This window comes from Phacochoerus africanus, chromosome 3 (assembly GCF_016906955.1).
Source record: "Phacochoerus africanus isolate WHEZ1 chromosome 3, ROS_Pafr_v1, whole genome shotgun sequence".
In the NCBI taxonomy this organism is placed as follows: Eukaryota; Metazoa; Chordata; class Mammalia; order Artiodactyla; family Suidae; genus Phacochoerus; species Phacochoerus africanus.
Window position 1 is genome coordinate 158,691,837 of NC_062546.1, and position 23,785 is coordinate 158,715,621.

Consider the following 23,785-nt stretch of genomic DNA (forward strand, 5'->3'; position numbering starts at 1 on the left):
GTATCTAGAAGTCTTAAAAATAACATACATGGTACTATAAATTCTAAATTCTAGAAGTTGTTACTTTTAAAACATACTTCTTTTTTAAAATTTAGTTTCTGCTACAATTGTATTTTTTCTTTTCTTTATTTATTGCTTTTTAGGGCCACACCCAAGGTATATGGAAGTTCCCAGGCTAGGGTCAAATCGGAGCTAGAGCTGCCGGCCTAAAGCACAGCCACAGCAACACCATATCTGAGCTGCCTCTGCAACTTACACCACAGCTCACAGCAATGCAGGATCCTTAACCCACTGAGTGAAGCCAGGGATCTAAGCCACATCCTCATGGATACTAGTTTGGATTCCTTTCCACAAGCTTATTTAAAAAGTGACGTTGAAAATGTGCCAAAATAGTGAACTTCAAGATAATGAATCTTCGTGGCAATGTAGAAGGATTTGCTAGAACATTTTATGTTACCTTTGCATTTCCCCATCTTTAACGTTTTTCATAATCTACCAGCTTTTTAACTAGAAAAATTTCAACATGTACTTGTTGAAGTGTTCCTCATTCCCTTTAGTAGAATGATTCAGATCTTGTGTACCTTCCTAGAGACCAAAGCCCTTAAGATTATAAGCATAAAAGGATTTCTCAAATAGTAGTGCCATAAACCTCTATAGGAAAGTCTCAAAACTTTGGTTTCTAGCCATCTGTCAGAATGGTCAGAAACTGATAGAAAGGCCAACGTAAAAATATGTAACCATTTTCATTTGATATTTCATTTCTTAAAAAAATAAACATCCTCAATCAGTTAAAAATGGAGAATTAAAAAATGCCTCGTTCCTGAACCCTTAAATTTAGAGACACTACTCCAAATATTTATCCAGTGCCCAAATTGCCACTGTATGCCATTTAGGGGCTATAGTCACATATTTAATAGGCCTAATAGTTTGGTGCAGAATCAGATGCTATTGAAATATGTCTGTATATTTAAATATGCCGGGCTTAGATTTCATTCTTATAAGGAATCAGATGTAACTTGTAATTCCCTGACTTGAATTGTTTATGAGTCAGGAATCATAAACTCAAATGTCAGCAGAGCCCAGGCTATGGCATAAATGTGTGAAAGGGATTGTGTAGTGGAGAACACACACCAACTTAAAACACACAGCAAATACTCAATCCCAGTCAGTTACTGTTACACAATGTGTGTGCCCACTTTCTAGATTATCTACTTCTAAACGAACTCTCTGGATTTTATGTACAACCTCTTAATATTAACCTGTAAGCAACTGAGTCAATATTTTAAAGACCTCTGTGACCCAAACAAAAAATCCTAGTTGACCAAAACTGCATTACTGATGACCCAAAGTAAACATAATAATTAGTGCTAGAGTTTTAAACTTTAGATACCAAAATTATTGGTAGATATCCCTACTTTACCCTTTTGAAAGTGAACATACTTCTTAATTGGGGTATTTAAGTACCCCAATTGCTTATTTTCATAGTATATACATTATTCATTTGTATATATATGCTTTCTCAGAAAAAGTAGAATGCATGGTATTAACACCATGATAAAACAGTAGAGCACTTTCAAGTTAGGCTATATTGGCTTTTAGCTTGTTTTGAGGCACCTGGTAAAGATTTTTTGGTTGATACAAGTCATAAAACCATATATAGTACTCCTATTTGTGTTATAAGCCAAATGATACCAACAACACCTTCCATTTAATATCTTTTTGTGTTGTACTCAGTACAGACATCTGTATCAATTTATAATTTAATTTTAAAATGTCTGCAGTATAACTTAGACAATAAATATTCATTGACACTTAACTAAGTACTCCTATGTGTTATTTAAAGTATTTAAAAAAAGCAAATTTTGTCCAAAAAGAGCCTTTGGTTGTTACCTACAATTAAGTAAAAAGTGGCTGCCAATTACAAAATTTTACAGTAAACAATATAGACCATAAAAAATTATGCAATTATATACATACACACATGCATGTATGCATATCTATAGATAGATAGCTCACTATGGAGATCAATAGGGAAAGTAATGATTATGTGACTATATGCATATTAATAGAGTGATATATAATTCAGACCATCAGTAATTTGCTTCCACACTGAATTCTTTCCTCAACTTAAATTTCTCACTCTGTGGTGTCTTGTTTTCCCCTCTGCTTCCTGAAATGTGTGAAGAGGTGACTCCCAGTTTAAAGATTCTTTCAAACTTGTTGGTTCTCCTAACTATAATTTTAGTTACAACCTTTCACCATGAGGTTTATCAAAAGCCAGATTTGTGTTAGCTGCCTCTAAGTTCTATTAGTGTTGAAAAAAATCTCTGCAGTGTGACTTATAGCTGAGAAGTCTGGCTCTAGGCCAAACCCTTCAGGCCCTACCAAGTTACAAGCCTCAGCCTCATGGGGAACAGCTGCCCTCTGCACCCCAGATTTAGTGCACTGCATGGAAGAGTTGCAGTCAGGGAGCCAGCTCCTACTCCACCCAGGCCAGCCACACTGTTAATGCACAACTGCATTCCCAGCTCAGGTCTCCATTTGGAGGCCTCCTTACCGAAGGCCCTTGGCCAAGGTCTCTCTTAAGGGCCTCTTTCAGACCACCTTTTGCGGGCTTTAAAGACACTTTTCTCCATATGACTCCTTTTTCAGTATTTTCTACTCTTAGTTCTTTTCCCTTTTTCTCTCTCTACCCCTCCTCCCAAACAAAACAAAATAAAACCAGCCTTTTGTTTGGGGTTCCCTCAGAAGGAAGATAACGTCTGCTTCTGTACTGATACTTCTGACCTTTGCCCAGTGCCATTCACTGGGGAAAAATGGGACATTTAGGGAGCCAACACTTTCTCTCTGCCCTCTTGCTTACACTATCACAGTAAATGAATAAAGACTCAATTATTACGTACTTTAATTTTGGTGGTTGTTTTAACAGACTGCTCTGACATCTGGCTGCTCTGCTCTATTCCAACTCAGTTCTTGACAGTAGCTTTCCATGATGTAATGGAAATAGCTTCCAAAAGTCATCCAAAGACTGGATGTGCAGACCCAGTACAGTGTACTACTTATTATTATTTGCTATCTCTCTGACTTATTTGAAATGCCGACAACTCCCTTCGCACATGCCCCCAAAGTTTTACCACTTGGAACTCACTAGCTATAGACTGGACATGATGAATAGAGTCAGATTGTATTGAACTTTGGCTTTGCTTCTTACCTTATAAAAGAATAAGTCACAAAGATTCTATGGGCCTTGAGTCCCCTATCTTTATTATAATAAGGACATACTATTACTATTGTTAGTCCTTCAAAAGAATGTTTTGGAGTTCCCGTTGTGGCGCAGTGGTTAACGAACCGACTAGGAACCATGAGGTTGCGGGTTCTGTCCCTGGCTTTGCTCAGTGGGTTAAGGATCCGGCGTTGCCGTGAGCTGTGGTGTAGGTCGAGTTGCTGTGGCTCTGGTGTGGGCTGGTGGCTACAGCTCGGATTCGACCCCTAGCCTGGGAACCTCCATATGCCGCAGGAGCAGCCCAAGAAATGGCAAAAAGACAAAAAAAAAAAGAATGTTTTGAGCCATAAATCTAAAATGCATGTAGCCCTTTTAGAAAATTCTAGAAAGGGTCTTAACATTTTACTAGACTTTACTCCAACTTCAGTGACTGTTATTTTCTTATTGCTATTCTTTCTTCTCACATTTCATTACACAGAGGCTCCCGCAGAAATAAATCTTCAGGGTTTTGTCATTTTCCTTTCCATTGTCTTCCACTCAAGTAATACTGAATGCAATATTTTACATAAATATCTAAAAATGTAATATTTCAGTGAAAAATCATCCCATTAAAACAACCCAGAATCTGAAGAGTCTTGCAGTAGGAAAAAAGTGTTCTCAAACTATTTGAGTTTTTTTGTCTGTTTGCTTGCTTGCTTGCTTGCTTTTTAGCGCCACACCTGCAGCATATGGAAGTTCCCAGGCAAGGTGACGAATCGGAGCTACAGCTTCAGGCCTACACCACAGCCACAGCAACTCAAGATCCAAGCCATGTCTGTGACCTACAGCTCAGGGCAATACCAGATCCTTATCCCACTGAGCAAGGCCAGGGATTGAAGCCGCATCCTCATGGATAATAGTTGGCTTCGTTACCACTGAGCCATGACAAGAACTCCCAAACTATTTGTTTTAATTTTAGGAAAGTTATTTTGAAATTACTTATCATTTTTCACCAAATATCCTTTTATGAGTAAATTTTCATATATACTTTTTTTCTCCATATCTTCTTTCTTCTCCTTAGTATATATCTGTCATTCCTTTACAGCTGCTGCACAAAATGTCTGATCATGAACAACATGAGTTTCAGAGATGCTCACCCTCTTTCTGGCATAATACTGATGGTTCATCTCCCTGTCTAAATATTTCTTCCATTACTGTCACTCCTGTCAACTCGCCTGATTCCAGACTATCATTGGGACTGTTAATACCACCACCTTCTAAATGTGGCCTTCCAAAACCAGTCAGTGAGAGCAGCATCCCAAGACCTCATGTAATTTGCTAAACAGAAAATTTTTATTATCCCATTTATTTTTTTTTAATTCTGCCAAAACATACCATGTATATTGTAATGGAAAAAATCAGGTATGTCTTTAACTGATGTTGAGTGATCTGGGGCTCTTGGTGCTATTTTTGCATCCTTTGATCATCTGATATTAGAGAGTTTCTGGTAGAGAGGGGTGGTACAAATCCACAAAAAAAAAAGTGAAATAGGACAGGTACTTCCCAGAATTCATTGGATATGGTAGTTGGGAAATTAGGCCCTTAGTGATATTGGCAAAAGCTATTGAAATCAATAGAATTCAGCAAAAAAGAGCAAAATCTAGAATGATATGAATTCAGGATTGAACGAAGTAAAAGTTAGGGTAAGGAGCTCAGCTTTGAAAGGAAGAGAAAGGAGATGAAAGTCTAGAGAGGTAAAGAGGGACTTGGGTAAAGACCGTTTTGGTTGAAAGTTTTTATTTTTCACAACAGTCAAGAATTGAGTATCTTTATTTCTCTACAAAGAGAAGAGAGATGGAAGCCAGGAAAAAGAGAGGGCTAGGATGATTTGGAGAACAATATTCCTGAGTAGGAGCAAAGAACTGGTGGATAAAGTTGCCTCCAAGTCTTTGATAATGTTAATCACTGATAAACTGTTAAAGTAAATTGCTAAAGAAAGGGAGATGACAGCAGTGTTCCTGCATTAAAAAATGTACTAACAGTCATGTTAACTGAATAACAAATCTGTCATTCTTTACACACATTCAGCCTTATTTTCTTTATTATCAGCATCATCTGTGAATCAGAAAAAATACATGTATTCTGAGAACACAAATTTTAATATGAACCACTCTAAGCAATTCTAAACAACGTTCATGTTCTTATAAAGTTTTCCTCACTATTTCTCTCCAAACTGGGAATTCCCTTTCTTTTATAGAAGACAAATAAGATATATGTATAAAAATAATTTTTTCCCAATATGACAATCAAAGTGATGATTGTTTCATTCTTACATTATGTCCTAGCCCAGACTAGCCCAGATAACTTAATGATCGGGGGGGTGTATTTAGTAATTGTAATAAACGAAAATTACTAAAGGTAGCTATTTATTGTAGAAAGCTTGATGAAATCTTATTCCAAGAATAAAGGGCATTGCAATGAATGTAATAGTTGGCTGCCATTATAATTATATATATACAAATGAAAATAGACTCCTTAAACTTTTAAAAATTGTTATCAAATGCCTTTAAATGGTTATATTTAAGAAGGTGCATTTTTTATGTTCATTTATTTCTAAATTTTATAAGCTTATGCAAAATATGTTACCAAAATCATGTTTTTATATAAATAGTTTCTAGCATGTTTTCAGTTCTCTAATATAAATGGCAATTATTTCTAGATATACAAAAAATCCAATATATCTTTTACATCTATCTAGAATAGTACCATCAGCATTTCTGTCGTCATCTTCGAGAACATTTTTGTAGAAGTTTTCTTGCCAATGAGTACTTGGCCTAAGTGGTTGAATCATATGAATTGGCAATATTTAACTACTTTTGATCTATAGAATGGCAGGTTCATCTGACTCAGCCGCATTCGTTGTTGTGGTTATGTTATGTTTTATATATGTATGAAATGTTTAGCGTTAAAAGGGGTCTGCATGGAATAGTGCCCTAATTCATGTTATCTTCATTGCAGGCAGGCAGTGTGACACCTAAGTCACCCTCCACTGACATCTTTGACATGATTCCGTTCTCTGCACTGTCACACCAGTCTTCAATACCTACTCGCAACGGCACACAGCCACCTCCAGTACCTAGTAGATCTACCGAGATTAGTAAGCTTTCTAAACAAATCAATATTTTTGGCTTTATTTAAGTACATTTTAGATGTTTCATTAACACTGTATGGCAATTGGTGTACCTTACCAAGCTGACTAAAAATTTTAATCACTGCACAATTATGTTAATAATTCAGTTAATTTTATTTTACTTTATAATTCAGAGTATAATGCTAAAAACATCACTATTTGCAGTTGCAACTATTTTATGAAATGTGGTATTTTGCTATAGGCTTAGTTACAGCATAATATGAAGTACCTAATTATGTTTTTATGGTGTTTAGGGTTATATTTTTTGAAGTTTTTTAATGATTAAAAACAATTCTAGCGGTAATTATTTTAATCATCTTTGACATTTTATAGAGCTCAGTTTACATTTTTTATTATGGAGTACATGCATAATCTCAGTTAAAGAAATATGTAAATCTGTGAATTCCATGTTTTACATTTTATTAACCCCCTGTAAGTGTTCTTTCTTGGATGTCTAAAAAGCTGTAAATGCATTGTTTTTCTGACTTTCTGTATGTCTGTAAGGAACATAAAAGTCCCTTTTTGATGAATTGGAAAGCATCTAAGAACTGCTCACCATCAAGGTCTTGACTGTATTTTGCTCTGTGCCCAGTAACAGAGAGTGAAAGAATAGTTTCCAGTGGCCGTGATCAGTCCTCAGAGCCAAAGGGGCACTGAAGAAGAGACTTTTACATATTCTTCTCTATTCCATCCCCTCTGGTTCACATTTAAGACATTTTCAATGTAACTCTGAAGTTTTAGCTTAAGGCTATTAAACATTTGGGGGCTTATAGTTTATTTATTTCCCTTGTGGAATTTAACAGATTACATTGTACCTTTTAGGCATTCAATAGATTTCAGAGGACTAATTTGTACATAGAAAGTCATAACATTAGGACTTCAAAACTCAGTGTACAAAAATATTTCAATACTTTACATAAGTTGAAACATGGTATATTTAAATTCCTCAGAATATATTTTGTGTCAATGCAAATTTTTTTCAAGGATATAACTCATAATATACACATTTTAGTGTGTTTTTAAGAAAATGTTGCCAATATCTTGATATCATACGGGGTAATTTTTGTCTTTATGAATGTCCCACCTCTTTCTTGACCACTGCTTTTTACTTTCTTGGACTTCATCACTGATTTACACATTTATTTATTTAATTCAATGGGCCTTTGTTTAGCATGTACAGTGCTCTTGAGTTATATGCTAGAATTTGAAATATAAATTAGCAATGTATCCACACTGGAAGATTTTAATTCAAGTAGAAATATAAGTTGAGAAGAGTGATTTTAAGATATTTAGAAGGGATAAACCATCAGGAAGGTAATTGAGAGCTGAAAATCAACTACGATTCAGGATTCTAGATCAGATGTTAACAGGAGAGCTAGAGGTAGAGAAGGAGAAAATGATGGTTTCTCTTTTAGACATTTATGAGTTTTTCAAAACCTTCTGGAAATGTAGGTAGAGATAATCAAATGGTTTTACGGGATTTTTTTAATGAGAAACTGAAGTAACACCTTGCTATATTTTTTTAATGTCTTCATATCCTGAATGCCAAAATTTAGTATATACAGCAGTCTATATCAATAGATAGAAAGATTAGATAAATAGAAATGGTGTTCTGATTACCACTGCACCATCTCTCTCTACCTATCAATCATCTTTTTGTCTATCTATAACTCATAATTAAAGGATGGATTATTCAACTCAATTTTAATTGTAAAACTCTAATCCACTGGGACTTCAGTAATAGGACTTTTCTTTAAATTAAATCTTAAGTATTCATTCATTTTCTTTATATTCTAAATACATCAAAGCAGAAACCTACAAGATTGTTCCTTAGTTTCTGTCCTTACTGCCTGAGAACTCTAGCAGTTCTCCAGAACATATTTTTGATCTTTGAATATGTATCAAACTTTAATTAATTTGTTTAATGTCATGTTTCCTAACTGATTATAAATTACATGGGGGAAGAGACTTGGTTGTAAAGTCCTTTCCTCACTGCTTTAATCCACTGCCTAGAAAAATGTATGGCACATAATATGGGTTCAATAAATATTTAGTAGATAAAGGAAATAATGACTGAGTAAAGAATCACCTATTTTTTAATTCTTCCATTCTTGCATTAGATTAAATAATTTTCATTTTATTAATTACACAGCAAAATCTTTTTAAATTGTGAATTGAACTTATATGGGTTTTTTTGTTATAAATTTTAGGTTCATCTAAGCTGAAGAAAATATGCCAAAGAGCTCTGTAATGTTTATTAATTTGCACAGTATTTATATCTATAGGTAATATATAAAGTAGCATTACCTTAACTTGTGGGGGAGTTATGGACTCTTGAGAATAAGATAAAATTTAAATATCTTCACAGAAAAACACATGCCCACTCATATAAAATTTTGCATTGCATTTCAAGAATAAGGATGCCTTTTTAGCCCATCTGAAATCTCTGGTGATTTTGAGTACTAACTTTAAAAAATCTCTGTAATGAGTACATGTTTCTCCTGATATCTCTACTTCCTCTTTATTAATTCATTTTTTTTGACAAACATCTACCATATGTAAAGCATTGTTTGATGTGTTTGTGGTATGGTGGTAACCAGGATATCCTCCAAAGAAAAGTTCCTCTGTCTCTAAGTTCTGGTTTATTGCCTACAATAAACATCAGACTGAGGAAAGCAAACAGTAATAACAATAATAATACCCATCAATTATATGCAAGATGACAATAAATTCCCATTTGTTAAGGACCATCCTGGCTAATACCTTTTGTCTTGGTGAAACTATTGGTAGCACTCTTCACTTTTAGTATCTTTATTTGGATGATAAATTATATGTTTTTCTTATTTATAAAATACTCACCAGCACCAGGAGCTTCTAAGCATTTCACATTTATTAACTTACTTAGTACATGAATCTACAAAAAACTGTTATAAATAGGGAAGCAAGAATTTCTCATAGTGGGAGTCACAGAATGATTTTGAGGATATGGTAGAATTCAAGTGGTGTAAATACTCTTTTTTTACATAACATTGAATTTAGAGAATATAGTTTCCCAAAAAACAAAAGTCTTGAAACATTATAAATTCCCCAGTCCATATATAATTTAACTTTTTGTCAATTAAGGCTGCATTTGAATTGATTCAGAAGAAATAAACATCTTATATTAAAAAGAATTTTAATTGTATAATGTCACAGTCTTATCAATTATAAACATCAATTTTAACTTTGATACTTCTTTAGTGATTCAAAACAACATATACTTTAAAATATACGTCTGGAGAGCTATTTGGTAGTTAATTACTGCTGTTTTTAAAAAGAAATTTAGGGAATAGAATGCATTTTTAAAGAACCTATCTCAATTGTGGTTATCTATGAAGGTGATATGATTTCATTCAACATGAGATGATGTGCCTTATTTCTTTTCTGGCTAAAAGGTGAGATTAAAGTTCATGAACTATGAGTAAAAGCACTTACTAATCTACCAGGTCCTATATTTTGCTTCACTATTGTGTTGCAAAATCATCAATAAATGGAACAGGGAAGTCTCAGTGAATAACATTAATTTTAGTACATTTAAATTGCTTCAGTAAAATATGGATATTTTAATATATTAGTTATCAAATATTTGATGAATTTAATATTAATAGGTCTTAAAGACACAGGAAACTATGAATACTTTGTAATCAAATAGTCTTTAAGTCATGATGAAATGGATCTTCGCTTCTTTGTTGGTATTTAACCAGCCTAAGTTCAGGAAAGCCCAACATGAAGTGTCCATGTGGATAGAGGCTCATTTGGTTGTGCAGGTATTTCTTTATGTAATCTTGCCTTTGAAATCTGACTTGCCCCCACTCACTCCTTGTCATTTCATTTACTAAATTATTTTCTTCCTTTTAGAACGAGACCTGTTTGGAGCAGAACCTTTTGACCCATTTAACTGTGGAGCAGGGGATTTCCCTCCAGATATTCAATCAAAATTAGATGAGATGCAGGTGACTATTTTAACAGATTGGCTCAAATTTTTTTTTCTTTTTTCTATGGCACTAAGAGGATGCTAAACATTAAAACTACTATTCCCTTGAATTATTATCAACTTACTTAGAATAATTACTTTAAAGTCATAATATACATTTAGTCCTAAAAATACTCAGACAGATGCTAAGGATAAAGTTTTGCTGTATTTTGTTCTGAATGATGCAATTTACGATGGCAATAAGATAGTTCATTTTTTATACAAAATTACATGAATTCTAAAGATTCATTATTCAAAATTCAAAAATTAAAAGGTCATTGAACTAGATTTCCAAGATTTGATCTCAGTTTTAACAATTATGAATTTCAAAATTGTGAATGGGTGGATGAAGGAAAATCTTTGTAAGAATGAAATCAGTCTCTCTTAGAAAGAACCATTGTAAATAAGGTCAACTATATGGTTGGTGATGGATGGAAATTAAACTTTTAGTGGTAAGCACACTATAGTGTTTATAGAGGTAGCAATATAATATTGTACACATGAAACATATAATGTTACAAACCAGTGTTACCTCAATTAATTAAACAAAAAGTTAGAGCTGTGAGCTAAAACAGAGAGTTCCAAAGGAGCAGGGTGGGTATTAAAAAAAAAAAAAGAAGCATTGTAACTGCAGTTCATAACCTCTGGGCTCTTACTGAAAAAGCAGATATCCAATGACAACGTCTTCAGGAATGTAGTCCAGTTGGGTTTTCATTTATTTCTCTCCCTTTTATTGTTCAATTCTTAATTGCTCTGGAAGTTTGAACATGTTGGTTTCAAAAGCTTTGTAGAGTGGAGCATGATTAGTAAGCAATCTTATAAGCACTATAATAAAGCCTTCTCTTCATATTTCCCTTTATATTTTGATGAAATTATTATGTCTTATTTTTCATCAAAAAGGCTAGATATATGGTAGAATGTTGACACAGACCAATTGTATGAAGCTGATTGAGGAGATGTGGTGAAAAGAAGGTGTGATATTTATTTATCAAGCCTAGGTTAATACATTCACTCTCTATGCTTCATTTCCTGGGAAAAAAATTAGTTAGTGGATTATGATCACACTGATGAAACACTGCCTCCTAGAAGGATAATAAATATGCTTTCACAGATTTTAGACTGCAGGTATGAAGCAGTCTTCTTTTCTAGGTATTACATGAATTTCCTTATTGTTCTAGATCTCATAATAACTTTGCATTTTAAAATTTGGATTTTAAAGTATATGTTAAAACAAAATTTCTCAAGTTGGGTTACTTATAATTCCCTTTTACATGAAAAATTATTTTAATTCTTAATATTGACTTAAACTATTATTATAGCATTTCTTAAGTATTTACCAAAAAGTTATAAACATTTTATCCTTATAGCTATTATTATAACATTTCTCAAAATATTTACAAAAAAGTTATGAAAATTATATCCTTATAGCTTTTATACAACTATTAATTCAAAACATAAATTAAATAAAAACAAAATTACAACACCTAATAAAATTCAAATTAAAAACTTTAGGAGTTTCTATTGTGGCTCAGTGGGTTAAGGACTGGACTTTGTCTCCATGAGGATGTGGCTTCCATCCCTGGCCTCACTCAGTGGGCTAAGGATCTGGCATTGCCACAAGCTGTGGTGTAAGTCACAGATGTGGCTTGGATCCACCGTTGCTGTGGCTGTGGAGTAGTCCTCAGCTATATCTCTGATTCGACCCTTAGCTTGAGAACTTGTATTTGCTGCAGGTACGGCCATTAAAAAGAAAAAAAAGAAACTAAAACCATCAACATCAAACTTCTGTTGATTTCAGCATGTATCCTGTTTGATGATACAAATTTCCCTTCATCTTTTCTGTAGTTCAAATACTATGAGAATTTCACTCAAATAGTGCATATTATTTAGTGAGAATGCTTTATTTACTTCATATGAAATTAATTTCTTTCCTTTTTCATCAATTCTACCAATTATGCTTGTACTACTTGAGACTAATGCTTTTGTAGAAATAAACACAAACATGGGCACTGATGTGGTAGTATTTATTCTCAAAGATTATATATAACAACAGAATGTCTATTAATATTTTTTAGATTTTCACACAATAAATATTTTCTATAGATTTTTTGAAGATAAGCCTATTATTTCCAGATTCTTGTCAGGACTTAGTTTGGGAAATACTGTATTAGAATGATTTAATAATGTGTTAGTCAAATAATGCTACACTGTGGTATTTTTGCTTTTGGTTTTGTTTTTATTTCTAATATATTCTTAATGTCTTTTTTATTTTTTTCTGCTTTCATGGTGGGTAGCGCCAGAGATGGTTGGTATATTGTTTTCATAATTTTAAACAACTTATTCTTAAAGCTAAACCTTAATATTTGCATGTTTTATTTAGTAAGTACTCAAGTAGCAGTTTCATATGGATATGTCTGATTATTAGTTGTATTTAGAGAGGTTTTATAAGCCATATTTTGAAGTTATTTTTCAATTACTTGCTCACATTGTCCACCTCATTTTTCAATTACTTGGTCACATTGTCCACCTCATTGTTTGTCTGTTTCTTTTAGTCCACAGTTTGTTTGCAAGGTCACTTTAACTAAAGTAAAATAGTATTTTATCTGAAGTCTGTGGTGACTTTCATTATTAATCTTATTAGCCTAGTTAATTGAATGAACACATTTAGTCACTGTTTTTAATCTTTGCATATAATGCAAAAACCTAATACAGTATAATGGATTGCATAAACCATACTGAGTAAGCCTAGTGAACTTTTGGTTTTCCTCTTTTATTTGCAGAAGAAATCATAGAAATATTTCATGAATATAAGAATTTAAACAGAAATGTTAAGCCATATGATTTTATAAACTTGTTAGAAAGATATTTGTTTGAAATCAGTTTAGATATATGATTTGACAAAATTTAAACTTCTCAATACATGTTACCAACAACAGGCAAATCAATGTAATAGTATTGATAACCCAGAAGTGTACCTTGTATGTTATAATAATTCCATACATTAAAAAAGAAGCATAGGAGTTCCCGTCGTGGCGCAGTGATTAACGAATCCGACTAGGAACCATGAGGTTGCGGGTTTGGTCCCTGCCCTTGCTCAGTGGGTTAACGATCCTGCGTTGCCTTGAGCTGTGGTGTAGGTTGCAGACGCGGCTCGGATCCCGAGTTGCTGTGGCTCTGGCATAGGCCGGCGGCTACAGCTCCGATTAGACCCCTAGCCTGGGAACCTCCATATGCCGAGGGAGTGGCCCAAGAAATAGCAACAACAACAACAACAAAAAAAGACAAAAAGACAAAAAAAAAAAAAAGAAGCATAGCAAGTCAATGAAAGAGTTTTGCAGTAAATGGTGTTAAGTCAACTACTTAATAATTTGGGAGAAGATCAATGTATAGCTGAAATGTGTAATAAATACATAAATTTTAGAAGCATTGGCATTTTAAAATGTTTGAAATACGATTCAATATTTATCAGATTTTTGAACTGGAAAGAAATTTTTACTAACAAAAATATGTACATATAGTCTCCTATAGAAGAACTTCTGTAGTTCTTTTAAATTTTCTCTTAAAAAATATAAATATAGCATATACACATAATTTAATTAGACAAATTATTAGGTCACTAAATAATCAACAGATAAATAAAAAAGTAGTTGTTCACAAAAGAAGACCACAGGTGGCTACTTACTTGTAGACATGTTAAGTCTTATCAAAGAAAACATACAAATTAAGAACTATAAATGCTGTTTTACTCATTAAAATAGAACTTTTATTTGTTTACTAATATAAGTACAAATAAAAGTGTGAAATAAACACTCTAAATCATTGCTGGGCCAGGATCAGTTCATAGCATCCTTTTGGAGAGTAATTTGTTACTAATACTTGGATTTGTATTTGATATTAAAACTTTAATAAAATCTATTCCGAGGAGAAAATAAATATAAATACGGAAAATCTCAATTCATAAAAGCATCCAGTCAATCTTATATGTAATTATGAAGTATAGGAAATGAATCACATAAAATTAATAGAACATTATAAAATCATTTTAGGGACTCAAACTAATAAAGTTGTTCTTCTAAGATTACCAAAAAATAGAAATGTGTATGTGTGTGTGTGTGTGTGTGTGTATATATATATATGTGATTCAGTAAATACATTATATATAATGTATAGTTATTTGTAATATTATTAAAATTATTTTTTACTATATAGGTAGAATAAAGGGAGACTTAAAAGGAATGTGTCAACATGTAAATTGCTGCATATGAGTAGTTTTTCTTTCCTTGATATGGTTTTTTCCCTATGTCAAGGTAACAAAATGCAACTGGGCAAAATATTTCATGTTAGTAATAACATATTAATAACAAAATCAGTCTTTTGTGTGATATTAGTTTATAATAGTTTCCATTACAACATAAATTAAATAAAGCCTTATTTTCCTTCAGAGTTTTAAAATTCAAGAGATATGAAAAGCTTAGAAGGATTTAGAACCCATTATATCATAACTTACTAAATGAGACCTAGAAGGAAAGGTCAGAAAATGTGTGGGACATTTTATTTTAGGAGGAAAGAAAACCGAGGAGATATAAAACAATCTGTCTGTCAATAGGGATAATTAAGTTAATCTAAGAGGACTCCAAAAGAATCCTTAAAAAATCATGGAGAAATTCTTGTGATATGACTTTTTTTGTTGAAATAATGATAGATTCCTATTTTACTTTGTTATTCTGCCTTTCATATATTTATAATACATTGATAAATAGTATTTTCAGGGTAATTGAAGTGATAGCAATGTAACATTTAAAAAACAATTGTATCAAATTTTTCCAAAAGTAATATATATCCACGTTTCTTATCTATCTATCTATCCATCTAGTTTAGCAGAAGATGACATAGTACCTAGATTCTTAGATATCCAAATAAAAGATTTTTAAAAACAGTTTGCTTTCAATATTTTTAATTTGAAGTAGAGACTTCTCTAAGTATTTGGCAGCTGTTTAAAAATATATGTACATGTGGCAAAATATTTCTCCTGGTGTTAGACTTAGTCTTTAAGGAGTTCCTGTCATGGCTGAGCAGAAATGAATCTGACTAGTATCCATGAGGCCTCGCTCAGTGGGTTAAGGATCTGGGGTTGCCTTGAGCTGTGATGAAGGTCGCAGATGCGGCTCAGATCCCGTGTGGCTGTGGCTGTGGCGTAGGCCAGCAGTGGTTCTGATTTGACCCCTGGTCTGGGAACTTCCATATGCCATACTTGTGGGCCTAAAAAGCAAAAAAGCAAAAAAAAAATATATATATATATATACACACACACACACACACACACACACACACACACACACACACACACGCATATATATATATACACACACACACACACACACACACACTCATAGATATAATTTGCATTCTAAGTACCAGGAAGTAGTTTTGAAAAACCCTTAAAGTGACAGCATTGCTGTGTGGTCTTTGTGCTGTAGACATAATGAAGAGTGGTCTCTATAAACATTAATCATGAAAAGGGTGTTGCTTGCATTTTGTAATGAATTCTTCCTCTATATGATACTGTTTACGTTGGATGTATAATAAGATGGATACATTGGATACCTGATCTAAGCGAAAGTAATTTGAGTAAATGCAAATAGATATGCAATTGGCTAACACACAAGTAGATAGGATCTAATAAAACAAAACATAAAGCAGAACAGAGGACAGAAGTCTTCTCTTTGAGAGAAATTTTCTTCTCCTGGGGAATAGACTGCCCCTTCACATTTCATTTTATGAGCAAGGATGGGGCGCGGAGAAGGTGATAAGACCAGAGATGGTCCTCAGTTCAGTTATGTTATACAGAAAAGAGAGCTTTGAGTAGGGAAGGACAAACCTTTGCCACTAACTTTTAACTCAACTCCCCCCCCACAAAAAAAAAAGAAAAGAAAAGAAAAAAAAAGAAAGAAAACCAAGACAATTCATGGTAATTGTATTCTTGCTCTCAATAAATCAAAGGCAATGTAATTTCCAGAAATATCTAAAACATACTTGGGGAGAGTGGGATTTGAAGCAGTAATTTGCTACTACAGGCAGCTGCAAGGCTGATAGAGGAAGCTTTCTCTGTGGCAAAGTGGTCTGCAATCCTGTGTTCCATATAGGATACAGCATTGCATTTAGGGAAAATATTTTAAAGTATTTTACCAGCCTCTGGACAGTGGTAACCAGGAAGAAAAGGTGAAAATCATCAAACTGTTATCAACTTGTAGTCTAGCTATCTTATGTTTAAATGAATATTGCCCTTTCAAACCAAGGGATTTAAGCTACAGGAGAATGACATAATTAATTAGACTTTTCTGAAAAGAAGCATTTAAGTCTTAAAACTACTTAATTCCACATATTTCTGTTTTCTTCTATCTCTTATGCATGCTAACCTCATGAATATTTAAAACTTTTAAAGGGATAATGGGCAGTTCCCGTTGTGGCTCAGTGGTTAACCAATCCAACTAGGTTGAGGTTGCGGGTTCAATCCCTGGCCTCGCTCACTCAGTGGGTTAAGGATCTGGCGTTGCCCTTTTGGCGTTCCCAAAAGCCATACCTGGTGGTGTAGGTCGCAGACGTGGCTCGGATCCTCCTTGCTGTGGCCCTGGCCTAGGCCGGCCGGCGGCTACAGCTCCGATTAGACCCCTTAGCCTGGGAACCTCCATATGCTGTGGGTTTGGTCCTAGAAAAGACAAAAAGACAAAAAGAAAAAAAAAAAGAAAAAGAAAAAAAAAGGGGGCACCCTAATGGGTAAGAAAGCACTTGATAAAAATTTGACAAGCCAACATTTGACATGATTATTTCTTAGTTGATCAAAGTGTGAAGATTTCAACTTCTGTTCATACTGTCTCATTTATGGTTTCTTTTCTTTCTTTTTTTTTTTTTTTGCTATGAACATTTCCTATTTTAATGATTTTACTTTGTTTTATAGGAGGGGTTCAAAATGGGACTAACTCTTGAAGGCACAGTATTTTGTCTCGACCCATTAGACAGTAGGTGCTGATGTCAAGAAGAAGAGGTCCTGAATGTGTTAAATTTGTTTTGTATACATATGTATCATTCATCATTACTTACGACAGGTATTACACATGTGCCAATATATTTTTGAATATCTTAACTTTTTGATGATTATTTCAGTAAAATTTCCTAACATCCACTGTAGATCTGTAATATTTTGTTTGAAAAACAACCACTGTAAAGTAGGTCATACTTTTATGTTCCTTTCTGTTTCTGTTTGTAAAATTTATAATTGAAAGACAAATTATCCAAATATCTGCCTTGTCTGAGTTCTAAATAATTAGTTTCTTTGAATTTCTGCCCACACTGCAGGCTGCTAATTTATTACTGATTTCCCAAAAGCCATACCTTAATAATGTGTTTGAAAGTCCTAAAGAGATACACCAATGCCAGACTAAATAGGTTCTGTATTCAAACCAAGAAACATGTTATCACTCATGAGACAGTTGTCATTTTATGTAGGAAATGTTGTTCATATTATTGGGAAAATGTAAACTTTGAATATAATATCACCAGGTTATTTTTAGCAGGTAAGATAACAAAAATATAAATTCCAATATTAATTACACCAAATGTATTTAGAGTATTTATTAGTAAAGTCAAGGTAATAATTTTAGTTATTATTATCAATTATACTCTAAATATTTTATTTATTTCGTAAATAAAGATTTGTGGAAAAAACAAAAACTTGCTATTTACACTTAAAATTTAATTTCTAATGAGGTAAATTACATTACCAGACAGATGTTTACTGAACATCATCTGATCTGATGTTTTCTAAAAAAATGTTTGGAATATATGCTATTGTTACAGTATCTATTGCCCATATTTACTTTACCAAATATATTTTTTCTCACTGAATAAGACTGTCCTTCTTATATTTTTCTCCTTTAAAAAGATATTTTCTCACCAAAGTTTATTTTGTGATGGCACATTTGTTTTGATACTTTAAAAAATCTATGGCACCTCTACTTATGAATTGTCAATGTTATTTAGCAAATTTAATTTGTATTTGATTTGTTAAAGTCAGAATGTCGTATATCACAAAAATCAAATACTGCTCAGTTTGGTTTTAATATGAACAATAACATTTTCTTGTACCTGATTCTTGACATGCTGATGAACTCTGACTTTTAAAAATGTTTCTTTCCTATGCCTTTGCCAGTTATGTAACAGATTCTAATTTGTCCTCAGTGCAGCAAAAATTTACGGTCAAATTTATAATTTGGTTCATCACATTATAAGAAAAATAAATTAATGAACCTGTGAGCTTAGATTGAGGGTAGATCTCAAAAATTTTCTTTTCTTTTAGTCATGGGGATTTACTTTAAGTGCTAAAGGTATATTTTCACTAGGAAAAGAGATCAAATATGCTTATGCAATATTATATTTGTATGTATCTTCATAATGTTCTATGGTATATATAAGCCTTCTTGTTTGTTTTCTGTTATTTGCTAAGTTGTACCTTAACTAGAGGGTAGTATATGTTTCATAAAGAAGAGTCTTTTTAATTTTGTTTGTCATATAGTATTTTGGAATTTGTATAATGAGAATGTTTAGAAGCCATATCAATGGCTTTTTTTAACAGATAGAATTTGTATTTTTATTGTACTTTAAAAAGCTTTATGTAATAGGTATATATTTAGTGGCAATTTATTATCAATGGTAACACAATAGAGTACTTTGCACATTTAAGCTATGTTCCTTTACCAATTTTTAATGGTAATAAATTCTGCTACTGGCATGATTAAATAGTACATAATTGGTCATTAATTATGAACATTTATTTCACCAGTGCATTTTTATGAAGATCCAGTTGAAAATTGTATTTCTATGTAAACTCAGTGATATGTTTGATTTTGCTGAGAATAAATAATTTTAAATAAATTATATTGTATAATTTACTCGTTTAATAACCTCTAATTAATTTAGGCACATTCTGAAGCTACTTCATGCCAGATTTTCCTGGTCATAAATTAAAGCCAAAAGAAAGACAGAATGAGAAAGAAGAAAGCATGAAGAGATTTTACCTTTAATTTCATTTCTTACAGCCCACACACATTTTAGCCTTATGATCAAACATCCTTTGATTGTGAAAACAGTAGACTTCATCCTGTTGATGAGAGAGATCATAGTTTGGTTCCATTCACGAAGCATTTGGTATAATAATTATATTATGTAAGTATCTCTTTTGAAAATGGAGAGCCTTTTTATCCTGGTAATACAAAGAGTGTCTTGGCCAATGGTCTTAAAAAGGTGGACTTGATAATAGGATTTGAGTTGTGGCTAATTGGAATATCGTGAAGACGTTTTGAACCTATTTAAAACACAATGTAAAGTATTCGAATGGCACACAGGACTCACATGCACAGCCTTTGCACACCTATGAACAATTCATCCAGCCATTCAATAAAGTTGATGTATTACTCGCTCTATGTGAATGACATGTATTGGGTGGGTAGGCATGTCTGGCAAGTTTGCTAATAGTCATTGTTAAATTGAAGATGATAGGAGCCTTGCCTTTAGTGAATTTATCATTGTAAAGTAAAAGTAAGGCAAATATATGAATAAATAAATGAAAGTTAATATATATTAAAGTACTATGTGAACCAAAATGGATCTTGAAAACATTTATATTTAACTATGTTTAAATTTGGGTACCTAGCACTGGCTAGTTTATATAATGTTACATAACCAGTGTGAGACTTAGAAAGACAGGCCAATGACAGTAATTTTCTTTATCTCTTCTTGTTTTTTGTGTTTGGGCTTTAAATTTTTTTTTTAATTTTAGTCACATTATGGGAATTTGTTTTCACAGAATTTCTAATAAATTTTGTGTTGTTGCATTTCTAAATACTGACTTTTATTTTTACCCTTTTTGATGTTACTTAACATAACCATGAAAACAACTGGCTGTTAATATTTTTCTGTTCCAGTGTTTCCATCTATAGTTCCAAATTCAATATTTATTCATGATTTTGGGTTTCAGCCTCTGTTGAATTACTTGAAGAATCTTGGACTCAGTTTTGACAACTGAATCCCAGCTCCACCCAAACTACACTTTTTACCGGCAAATAACACACTGTTGATATGGACATGGGTATCATTACCCTTGGACCCCTAAGTCTCATGCAGGAAGTGCCTAGCTTAAGTGGCCTCTCCTTCCTAGATAACCTCAGACAAATGTCTCAAGAACTTCCCCCTCCAACACCCATCTCATAAACTTGACACAAACCTTAATTCTTATACACTTGTTACATGTCTTGATCTCATGTTATTAAGGTCCAAATATAACCCACTTCTAGAATTCTCTCCCTCAAAACATATTTTCTCTGGAATTCATCTAAAGTAGGATTCCTTACAGTAGTGAGGAGACTGCCTCCTAAAATAATTTGTATCTTCTATTTCCTTACTTTCAAGTGAAATTTTATGAAACTGGATATTATTTAAATAGCAAAAGCCATTATCTTTCTCTGAATTCATTTCTTTCCACTCTAGTTCATGAATCCTAAGACATACAACTTCCAAAATCACAGTTAAATAATATACATACTGAAGAAGGAACTGAGTTTAAAAGTTCACTTCAAATTTTTCTGACACTACAGGATAAACTGAAAGATCTGATTTTCTTATTTCTATATCACCAACATTGGATTCTGTGTGAGCTAACAGTAAGTACCATCACAACTGTATAACCAAAACTATGCTAAAACTATGCCTTATAGTTACCTTAAGCTACATTTTTGGTATTTATTCAGATGCACACTCAAAATTCATTGAACCAAATTTTTCCAGTTTGCAAGCATCGTTCTAGGCATTTTGGAACTTGAATTAACCTTTTAAATGTTGCTGTTTTCATTAAAAGAATCTAGCTAGAAGCTGTAGGAGCTATCTTCTTAGAAGAATTCCCCAGTACACACTGGGCCTAATTAGGTTTTCTGTTCAAGGACATTCTGAAATCTCACAGCATTTTCTCTGTCAATTGTAGTTTATCAACTTATTGTTACTAATATATTTTGTAAAAATCAATAAAATACTGTATTAGAAACATCTTTTAAATATATTTCAATAAAGTTTTTTTTAAACTTCTATTTATTCTCCAAAAATCTTAAAGGAGGTTTGCTTTACAATTTTATATCTTCTTTGGTGCTATAAGCATTCAGTAAAAGATTGAATGATTCTTAAGCATGTTTTTTGCTAATGATGTGAACTAAACCTTCTTAGGCTCTCTATGAAAGAAAAGAATGACATGCCTTCGAAGTAAATATTAGAAGATAACCATTTTGTTCTCTCTTTTTTTTAATCAGTATTTTAACTGTCTTCATATGTAACAATGATTTTCTACATAAAGATTTTGACATTCTGTAAGAGCATCTATTAACCACCATAGCTTCATAGACTAAGAAAATGTGGCTCAGTAAAGGGAGGAAAAACAATTGGTTACTGTTTATATGATTATGTTATATTAATTATGTTAGTATTATTTATTAATTGATTATTAGAACTTCAATGAGGCTGTGAAGATTCAAAGATTAATGTTGTATAATTAAGGGACATTGCCTGTACTCAGCAGGTGGAGAACTATATTTGTTGAACATATGAAGTAAAAAATGATAGGAAAGGCTCAAATTGAGTCTTTCCTTGAATCCAATGTTGTGGTCACACGGTTTTCATTGGCTTTAAATGTTTTTAAGTTCATTTATTTGTCCTTAGCTTTTTATTGTCCTCTTACTTCAAATGACATTTCATAGGAACATGTTGGGACCCTTCCCAGTTGACTACTCCTTCCCCTCTGTCTGGCCAAGCTGCTATGTTCTAGTCTGTTCCAAAGGTCACTTGTTCCAGTTGAAATAGCTGTCTGGATGGCCTGGAAATAATCCAGATACTGGTTCTTTCCTGCAAAGAAAGCAAAGAAAGATGTTTGTTTCTTGGCTACATTTTGAAAGGAAAAAAAAATTTATGGCTGAATCTACTAATAGTTGAAAAAAATTAATGTAACTCTGAGACTAACTGAAAGGGTTATTATTTTCCAGTGCTTTGTATTATTTTGCTTTTCTATATAGTTTTCAAAATGTAATATTAGTATCATTTATTGATTGGTATTAAATGGCTAAGTACATGTAGAAAGGGTATGAAGACAGATTTTGGCCAAGATTCAGTTTATATTAATTTCTCTTGTACATAGACAAACACATGCTTCATTTAGCTATTTAGTTCTTCATTTATTTTACTCTTGGCATCTTCTTCAACTGAGAAAAAAACAAACTTGTACTAGACAGTACAAGGGGTGGGAGGAGACAGATAGTGAGTGGGTATCACAAATGTTCAAAGATACCAACTAACCCACACTTGGCAAAGTGACTAGCACAGATACCTGACCTGTTCTCCCTTCATTTTTCAGACAGTTTGGACCATTTGCAGGCTAGGGAGTGATAAGTATGATGCAATTATGTAAAAAGCTGTTTCTATAGTAATTCCTCTTTAATTCCTTTTAATTATCTGATAATGCCTCCAGTTTTCATCTTTTCTACATAAAAGGAATTAAACAGGAAAGTGCCTGAAGATAAGCTGGCCATTTCTTTCATGCCTTCCTGCCATCAATGGCCATTAGAAAAATATATATCACTTTTTTTGAATCACATGATTTTGAAAATTTCTAAACCATAGTTACGTGAATTAAGTAATTTTTTAAGAAGATTACTTACATAAACTGCATTTGCTTTAGAACAACTCAGTCTGAGCTATAGGCAACCACTGAACTATTTGAAAACTTCATACTTTGATGTTAACTTACAGTTATAGCTCTAGACTGATCTTTGACTTTGGGAAAGTTGTGTAATGGGGTTCATAAAGTTCCTGAACATTAGCTATTCTTGGCATAAAAAAGGAAGTCTTCCAAATAAACCAAAGATTAGAAAACACTATCATAGAAAACACATATTTCCTCTTTTATTTACACATACTAGTTATAAATAAAAATTGAATCAATGGCTCCTAGGTAAATAGTGCCTCTGGAGGACCAGGGTCCTATAAAAGAAGACAACAGAAACCACAAAACTGTCTTGGCTTTTGTATCTGTTTATCATCTTAAAATCCGTGTGTAGAGTTCTGTCCCTTCATAACTAAGTTGAATGGGAGGCAAAAGCATGATTCAAAAACTCTTTCCTTTCTCAGCCTTTCCTAATCCCAGGGACACAGACCTCAGAGTACATGTATTTACAGGGCAGAAATGGGACCTGTGCTTCCTTCAAAAGTACTATTGGCTTTTCATATTTTCAGAATAACTTTAAGATAAATGATGCATGTCTCAAAGGAATTCCCATCTTTCCAAGTACACATT

At 32.9% G+C, this 23,785-nt stretch overlaps 1 protein-coding gene across 8 annotated transcripts in view; it reads left to right on the top strand.

Annotated features, from left to right (window-relative positions):
* GULP1 (GULP PTB domain containing engulfment adaptor 1) overlaps positions 1-19,335 on the top strand; it is a 260,159-nt gene extending 240,824 nt beyond the window's left edge. For 5 of the 8 annotated variants that reach the window (XM_047773038.1, XM_047773043.1, XM_047773040.1 and 2 more), the window contains 4 exons: positions 4,308-4,532; positions 6,221-6,359; positions 10,290-10,384; positions 17,360-19,335. In XM_047773038.1, coding sequence (XP_047628994.1) covers positions 4,308-4,532; positions 6,221-6,359; positions 10,290-10,384; positions 17,360-17,431 — 531 coding nt within the window. In that variant the 3' untranslated portion in view covers positions 17,432-19,335. The remainder of the gene's footprint in view (positions 1-4,307; positions 4,533-6,220; positions 6,360-10,289; positions 10,385-17,359) is intronic. The other 3 variants (XM_047773046.1, XM_047773044.1, XM_047773045.1) reach the window with 1 other exon arrangement.
* The last annotated feature ends 4,450 nt before the right edge of the window (positions 19,336-23,785 follow it).